Here is an 8,082-nt window from a genome sequence, read left to right as displayed (position 1 = left end):
AGTGAGGAAAGGAGTCAGGGGAAAGACCCTGGGAAAGAACGAAGCAGCTAGATACAGGGATCCAAGGAGGACCAAGGAAACGGGCGAGGCTCTGAGGGGTCCCGGGCCCTAGGAGGGGCACCCAGCAGGGGCACAAGGCCTAGCCCAGCCCGCTGCCCCGTACCTGCAAAACCTCCTGTCCGCAGCCGGCTCGCTGTTGTGACCGTGCTGCCGAGGGAGGCGGGTATCGGTGTCCCTCCCTGGGGCCGCCCCCTCTAGGCACTCGCGGAACCCGTTGGGCAACCCTCCCCACCCAGGGCGAGCCAGTCTGACCGGGCGGACAGCGAGGACGACTGTAAGGTAGGGTGGGAGCCTCCGAGGGCAACCCGGAGGAGCCTGTGCAGAGGGTCCTGCTGGGTCTGGGGCCAGGGCAACTGCAGAAGGAAACTGGCAACCTCCGGGACTGTTTCCTCCACCTAGGGATGGTTCCAAGGAATGCCCTCAGGAGCACCCTGAGCCACCGTGCCACACCCTCAGAGGTAGGCAGCCCCACTCTGCATTCCCACTGCCTCCTGGACACCAGGGCTGCCTGCTGCACCTCTGTCCACCTCCAGCGCATCACAGGTCCCATGAGCGAACAGCTGTGGCAGGTGAGCACCCCATGGCCTCCAGCATCCCCCACCCACAGACAACACAGCAAATGGGAGGGCTGCCCCATGGGCACAGTTTATTGGGCAGCAGCTGGGAATTTAGCGGTTGGACTTGGCCACACGCTCCAGCTCATCCTTCTTCTTGATGGCATAGGAGTTTGAGGAGCCCTGCAAGGAGACAGGTGTCAATTCTAAGTGCTGGCTAACCCCCCACACCCACCCAAAACTCACCCCCACTGACCTTGGCAGCATTAATGAGCTCATCTGCCAGGCACTCGGCGATGGTCTTGATGTTCCGGAAGGCAGCCTCCCGGGCACCCGTGCACAGCAGCCAGATGGCCTGCACAGCACAGGGCAATGTAAGCCAGCCAGACTGGGATGCTCCAGCACCTGGCCCAACCTCAGCAATGCCAGCTAAACACGTCACTCCAGCCTAACGAGCAAGTCTGATAGGGTGGTGACATCCTCTTGGATCCCTCTGCCCTAACTTCCCAAGTATCCCACCACACCACTTAAAAATATCTCACTGATTCATTTTTTGTTGTTATTTTGCAGTGCTGGGGATTGAATGCAGGGCCTCAAGCACTCGCCACTGGGCTAAATTCCCAGCAAGTCTCACTCTTAGGAGAAACTTCTGAGTGACAGCAAAGAAAGGTTAAATGGTCCAAGAAGAAAGGATACCCCAGCAAACCCGCAAACCCCTCAAGTTTTACAGAGTGTAAACTGTGTGCTAGAAACAGGATGAAACCCAGCTCGGGGCGGGGGTGCCAGGGCCTGGATGGCACAGGGTGGGAATCCAGGAAGCTCCCCTGGAGGAAGTGAGGCTCCAGGTGACGTATGTACCAGGCAAAGACGAGCCTACCTGCCCAGATGAGACTCCACCCAGCCCTGGTGGCTGATCCTGGCCTGCTACCCACGCAGGCCACGGACCCACCTGATTCACCCGGCGCAGTGGGGACACATCCACTGCCTGTCGCCGCACTGTTCCCGCTCGCCCAATGCGCGTAGAGTCTTCCCGGGGGCCACTGTTGATGATGGCGTTCACCAGGACCTGCAGCGGGTTCTGGCAGAGAATGGGCCCTGAGCAGGTGACGTGCCAGGGTGCTTGCTGGGAGTGTTACGGCCCGCCCTCCACCCCGGAGCACTACCTCGCCCGTGAGCAGGTGGATGATCTCGAAGGCATGCTTGACGATGCGCACGGTCATGAGCTTCTTGCCGTTGTTGCGGCCGTGCATCATCATGGAGTTGGTGAGCCGCTCCACAATGGGGCACTGAGCTTTGCGGAAGCGCTTGGCAGCATAGCGCCCCGCGCTGTGGGGCAGGTACTTGGCATACTTCTCTTTCACTGCAATGTAATCCTGCACAGGGCGGAGAGGCACACAGTCAGGGGCAGGCTGCGCTCTGCCAGGGAAGGACCTAGCACCCCACGAGGCCCCAGCTGCCCACAACCCCACTCAGCCAAGCCGGGGACACAAGCGTGAGTCTCAACTGCCACGTCACTAATAGGAACATGCTGTTGATGGAGGGAGTAAGGAATGTGACTCCAGGTTTTAAAACGTCATTCCCCTAGCCACATACGCTCTGGACATCTGGGAGCAGACTATAGTATCCACCACAGGATGTTAGCTGCACCCCCCTCAGGTTTTGTTTTCTGCAGTACTGGGGACTGCACCCAGGGCCTTCCCACTGAGCTGAATCACCAGTCCTTTAAAAAAATTTTTTGGGGGCCAGGGAGTTAGCTCAGTGGCACCACGCCTGCCTTGAAAGCACTAGGTCCTGAGTTCGATCCCTGGTATGGTGGGAAAAAAAACTTTTTTTTTGTTACCAGAGACCGAACCCAGGTCCTTGCACTGGCAAGGCAGGTGGTGGAACCACTGAGCTAAATCTCTGGCCCAAAAATCTTTTTTCCTTTAAGTTTTCTTCACAGACAGGGCCTTCTAATTCAAGCTGGCCTTGAGCTCGAAGCGACCCTCTTGCTTCAGCCTCCCACGTGCTGGGATTATAGACGTGTGCTACCATGGCTGGCGCCTTTCAAATCTTTTGAGACAGTCTAATTTTTTTTTTTTTTAGTTCTTTTATTGGTACATTTTAGGTATACAATTCGTTTCCATTTATCATTGGGTGCTTGTACCTGTACATGATGTTATCTTGGTTCTTATTTTTTCCCCATTACCTGTGTGCCCTTCACCCCCTCCACCCTTCCCTATTTACATAGTTTTCATTTCCATTTTTTTTTTTCTTTTCCCATAGTTTTTCCTTTCCCCTTCCCCTCCCTTCACCCCTTCATCTTTGGACCGTTTTTCCTATTTCAAATTATCAATTATTCATTTTAATCATTTTAACCCTTGTTTACACTATCTGTTTCTCACACCAGAGAAACTATTCAGTATTTACACGTATGTCCTATTTATTTCACTTAAGAGTATGGCCTCGATATGCATCCATTTAGCTATAAATGACTAGTTTTTCATTCTTTATCGCTAAGTAGTACTCCATTTTATAAAAACCCCACATTTTCTTTATCCAGTTTCCTGTTGATGGGCACTTAGGCTGCTTCCAAGCTTTAGCTATTACAAACTGTGTCGCTATAAACATGGGTGCACATATATCTCTGTGGTATGATTCTTTTAATTCTTTTGGGAAGATACACAGCAGGGGACTATCTGGGTCAAATGGGACCTCTACTCCAAGTTCTTTGAGGTATCTCCATACTGATTTCCACAGTGGTTGCACCAGTCTGCACTCCCACCAGCAATGGAGAAGGGTTCCTTTTTCCCCATACCCTGGCCAGCATTTGTTATTGGTTGATTTCTTTCTTGTTTTTTTTTGGTACCAGGGATTGAACTCAGCACCTTGCACTTGCAAGGCAGGCGCTGGAACCACTGAGCTAAATCCCCGGCCCTATTGGTTGATTTCTTGATAGCAGCCGTTCTTTGTGGGGTGAGGTGGAATCTCAGTGTTGTTTTCAGTCTCACTAATTTTCTCAGGCTGAGCCCAAACTTGTGGTCCTGCTTCAGCCTCCTGATTCACTGGAATTATAGGTGTGTGTGCCTGGCACCCTCAGTTTTAACAACTAGTGTTTCTACATATTGCAGAATGTCCCCTATAGAAGGAACCACTCCCCCACACTGAGAACCACTGTTTTGAAAGAAAATGTCTAAAAAAAATATGCCAAAATGTTAACCCTGAAGATGTAAAAAAGATGGATGGAATTAAAGGAGCTATGTGTACGCCAAGGGGACTGCTGTTGATCATCCCACCAGAGGGTGCTGAGACCACTGTATCACTTGCATGTGAGAATATACGCAAGCAAGCAGAGCATGGTGGTGCATGCTTTTAATCCCAGCAATCTAGGAGACTGGGGCAGGAGAACTGCAAGATGAAGCCCAGCCCGGGCAATTTGGCAAAACCCAGACTAAAAAAACAGGTATGATGGTGCACAACTGTCACGCCTGCACTCTAGGAGGCTGAAGCAAGTGGATTACAAGGATCTAGACTAGCCCAGGCAACTTAGCAAGATCATCTGCAATGTCAGACAGACACACACACACGTTCTTTGAATTACATGAAACAATGGGAAAACAGCAAAGCCGTCCAACATCCAACCTGGAGAGAAGCAAGTGCACCAATGCCCCAGTGCACACTGAGAACCCTAGTGCCACACTGCCTTTCACATCCCAGCTCTGACAGCAGAGCAGGGACAGCAAAAGTAATACTTACATTTTTAAAAGGTTGTACCAAGGGCCAGGGATTTAGCTCAGTGGTTTTGCTGCCTGCTGTGCAAGTGCAAGGACCCGAGTTCGATCCCCGGTACAAAAAAAAAAAAAAAAATATATATATATATATATATATATATATATATTGCTTAAAAAAAAAAAAAGCTTGTACCAAAAACAACACACAACAGATTTATGAATAATTGAGAACCACTGTGACCTGTGATGCCTGAAACATTTACTATTTAGTTCCTTAATGAAGTCTGGGGATGGAGACTGTAGGTGAGTGGTAGCGTATATACAGCAGGTAAGAGGTCCTGGTACTGTCACTACCACCACAATCACCACCACCACAAAGTTTGCAGACCTCCCCAAACAAACCTATGAAGGAAAAAAAAAAAATCTGACATTCAGAATGAAAAACAGGCCTAGGGGGCTGGGGATGTAGCTCAGTGGTTCTGGAGCCTGCCTCTAAAGCGCAAAGTCCAGAGTTCGATCCCTGGTACCAAAAAAAACCCAAAAAACAACAAAACACGCCTGAACTGTCCTTTAGGTATAGTTCAGAAGTCTTGTAATATCTCTAGAGGCAACAAAATATTTTCATTCTTTTTAAAACAAAGGGAACCAGGCATGGTGGGGCAGGCCTGTAATCCCAGCATTTGGGAGGCTAAGGCAGGAAAATTCCAGCAGTTTGAGGCCAGACTGGACTACATAGTTAAGTTCAAGGCCAGACTGAACTACATATTGCAGTGAGACTGTCTCTAAGTAAATAGAAAAAGAAAGGTAAATAAATAAAAACAATCCAGTTTATATTTGTTTATAAACACACAGTAACAAAATCCAACATTTAATAAAAGGGTAAAAAAAAAAAAAAGGGTAGTGCCAGAGCTCAGGAGGCTGAGGCAGGAGGATCAATGCAAGTTCATGGCCAGCCTGTCTCAAAAGGGGGGGGGGGGAGGCAGCAAGCAATAAAAGAAATAGTTCCTGGGCCAGGGATTTAGCTCAGTGATGCTGCACCTGACTTGCAAGCACAAGGTCCAGACTTTTTTTATTTTGGTACGAGGGACAGAACTCGGGACCTTGTGCTTGCGGGGCAGGCAGCAGAACCACTGAGCTAAATCCCCGACCCAAGGTCCTCAGTTTGATCCCTGGTATCAGAAAACAAAACCAAACCAAAAAGCAATAGTTTCTAAAGTCCACAAAACTCATGAAACTCTGGTAGGAAGAAAAATTTATGTGTAAATGAGTATGGCAGCAAGAATAAAGCAGGAAGCCAGGTGTGGTGACACAGGCCTGTAATTCCAGCTCTGTAGGAAGCTGAAGCAGTATCAAAAGGAGTCTATCCTGTGCAACTGAGTGACTTAGAAAACACTTTCTCAAAAAGGGGGACGTAGCCCAGTGCAAAGAATGTGGTTTCAACACCCCTTCCCCCCAAAATAGATGCACTTATTTACTGATTTAAAAACTTTATAAAGTTACAGTACTCAAGACTCCTACTGGCATAAACACAAGACATACAGACCAGTGGGATACAATTCAAAGTTCAGAAATAAATTCATACACCCATGGGCAATCAAGTTTTTCCAAGGGTGCCAAGCTCATTCAATTAATTGGTGTTGCACAACTGAATATCTACATAGGAAAGAACTATGCTGGCTCTTACTTTAAAATGGTGGATTTTTCCCCCTCAGCCTCAGGCCAGTGCTACCTAGGCCTGAAACACTGAATAATTATTTTCTTACAGCAAAGTCAAATCTGACACACAAGAGTAAATGGAATGCCAAACTCCTAGAGAAGAAACCATCTCATGACAAACGCAGCAAACTTTGGACAAGATGTTAAAAAGAATGGATATGGCCAGGGATTTAGCTCAGTGGTTTCGCTGTCTGCTGCACAAGTGCAAGGACCCAAGTTCAATGCCCGGTACCAAAAAAACAAACAACAAAAAAACGATATGTAGGTAGGTGTTGTGGCACATACCTGTTGTTTTTTTTTTTGGTACCAGGGATCGAACTTGGGACCTTGCGCTTGCGAGGCAGGCGCCGGAACCACTGAACTAAATCCTCAACCCATGTGGCACATACCTGTAATCCCAGCATATTAGGGAGCTGAGGCTGGAGGATCAAGTTTTAGTCCAGCCCAGGAAACTTAGTGAGAGCCATCTCAAAAACAGAAAAGGGCTGGGGATGTAGCTCAGAGGGAAGGCCCTAAGTTCAGTTCTCAATAGAGGGTGGGGATAAGAAGTGGATGTGCAAGTCCAGTGAGCTCTCCTTTTCCTGTCATTCCTTCAACTGCTGACTTGGTGGGACAACTAAAACTTTAAAGCGTCCCCTCCTGGAGGAACCTACATTTCCTATTGGGAAGACCATAACATTCTGCTCACCTGCAAGGAAATGTCATTTATTTGTACATCGTCAGTGCTCCACTTGCCAAAGAGCTTAATGTCAGGGGTCTCGGCCACCGCCGGTGCAGCTGTCTCCCACTCGGTCATCCTAGAGAAGGGGTGGGGGAAGGGAGAAACAGTCAGAGCCCAGCTAGCCCTCAACATAGGCAGCCCATGCCCACCGCTCCTAGGCAGACCCCTTTGTGGACTAGGGAGGTGAGTGGGAGTGAAGGTCTCTCTCAGCCCCAGGAAAAGCACTCAGGTGTAAGCGACGCGTCTCTCACCAGGACCTGGTGGTGGCCTGGTCAGCAACTGCTGCGCGGAACCCTCTATAACCCAGACATCACACCGACCAGGAACCAAATGCCAGGCGAGAAAAAGTTCAGAATGCGGCTTTCTCACCCGCACGATGCCTTTGCTGCCTGGCACCGGCACCGCACCAATTCCGCGGTGACCGATGCAAAAGTTTGCACTCTGGCCCGACACTAGGGGCTGCTACGGAGAAGAAAAACGTGTACACGGTAACGCACACGTTGTGAAACTCAGGAACCAAAAACTTCCCATTCCGGTGCACGGCTGAAGAGCCCAAACTAGCCTGCGGAGCCGAAAACTGCAGATGGCCCAGCACAACCCACAGCCGAAGGACAGGGCGCCCTCCTGCGCACCCTTCTTCCGGAAGGGGTGAGGCACCAAACGGGAAAGCCCGGTTCCGGTGCTCGCCACCGCTCCCCCGGTGATCCTCGCGGGCCGCGGAGCGCCGACCCCTCGGCAGCCTCACCTGAGGGCGCAGCTACGTCGCCTTAGCCACACAGAACGAACCACGCGCCAACCTGGCAGAGACAGGAAAAGGCCAGGGGCTCCGTGTCGACGCCTTTAAGGAGAGCGAAAACTTCCGGGTCAGAGACGACACGGCGCGCGCAAGGTCACCGGTTGTTCGAGTACCAATCCGGGACGAAAATGAAAGGCCCACCCTGCGGCGCACGTCCCTAGCGCATGCGCACTTGAGGAGGCCTGGGGCTGTTCCGTATAAGTACTTGCCCATCCAGCGAGCCTCTGCTCAAGCGCAGAGACATCCGAGAAGTTAACTCCGCCATATCTAGTAAGGGCAGAAGACAGGCCCTCGCTTTAGATTTAGGCCGCTGACCGCCAGCAGCGGGCTCAATCCAGAGCAGTCTGCTCGGCACCTTCTCGTTCTCCTTCGCCGTCACGGCTGCCTCGCGGGCGCGCACTGGGGGCCTGGGTTGGAGAGGGGCCTGGTGGCTACGACTGCCCTTCGCTGGTCCCGGCCACCGCCCCCTCCCATGACTCCGCAACCCCCACCTCTGCCCAAGCGTTGCAGGCGGGACGGACGAGG

At 50.9% G+C, this 8,082-nt stretch overlaps 1 protein-coding gene and 1 long non-coding RNA gene across 3 annotated transcripts; one reads left to right on the top strand and one right to left on the bottom strand.

Moving 5' to 3' along the window:
• The first annotated feature begins 464 nt into the window (after positions 1-464).
• Positions 465-3,865, top strand: LOC147821318 (uncharacterized). The gene is made up of 2 exons (XR_015447265.1): positions 465-629; positions 1,185-3,865. It is a non-coding gene; the product is annotated as an uncharacterized LOC147821318 (long non-coding RNA).
• Rps5 (ribosomal protein S5) lies at positions 681-7,711 on the bottom strand. 2 transcript variants are annotated; one of them, XM_004866557.4, is made up of 6 exons: positions 7,507-7,711; positions 6,729-6,837; positions 1,778-1,987; positions 1,564-1,692; positions 871-969; positions 681-797 (listed from the first exon to the last, which is right to left on the bottom strand). In XM_004866557.4, exons 2-6 carry the CDS (start codon positions 6,834-6,836, stop codon positions 729-731), a joined length of 615 nt encoding a protein of 204 aa, XP_004866614.2. In that variant the 5' UTR covers position 6,837; positions 7,507-7,711; the 3' UTR covers positions 681-728. The 2 variants fall into 2 exon arrangements, with proteins under 2 accessions (XP_004866614.2, XP_021101763.1); XM_021246104.2 differs by lacking the exon at positions 7,507-7,711 and adding an exon at positions 7,013-7,367.
• Between the last annotated feature and the right edge of the window lie 371 nt (positions 7,712-8,082).

The sequence above is a fragment of the Heterocephalus glaber genome, unplaced genomic scaffold (assembly GCF_053883595.1).
Source record: "Heterocephalus glaber isolate CG9 unplaced genomic scaffold, H.glaber_assembly_v1.0 deba00001745, whole genome shotgun sequence".
NCBI classification, from domain to species: domain Eukaryota; kingdom Metazoa; phylum Chordata; class Mammalia; order Rodentia; family Bathyergidae; genus Heterocephalus; species Heterocephalus glaber.
The sequence above is the reverse complement of the archived record's forward strand: the minus strand, read 5'-3'. Positions and strand labels throughout refer to the sequence as shown.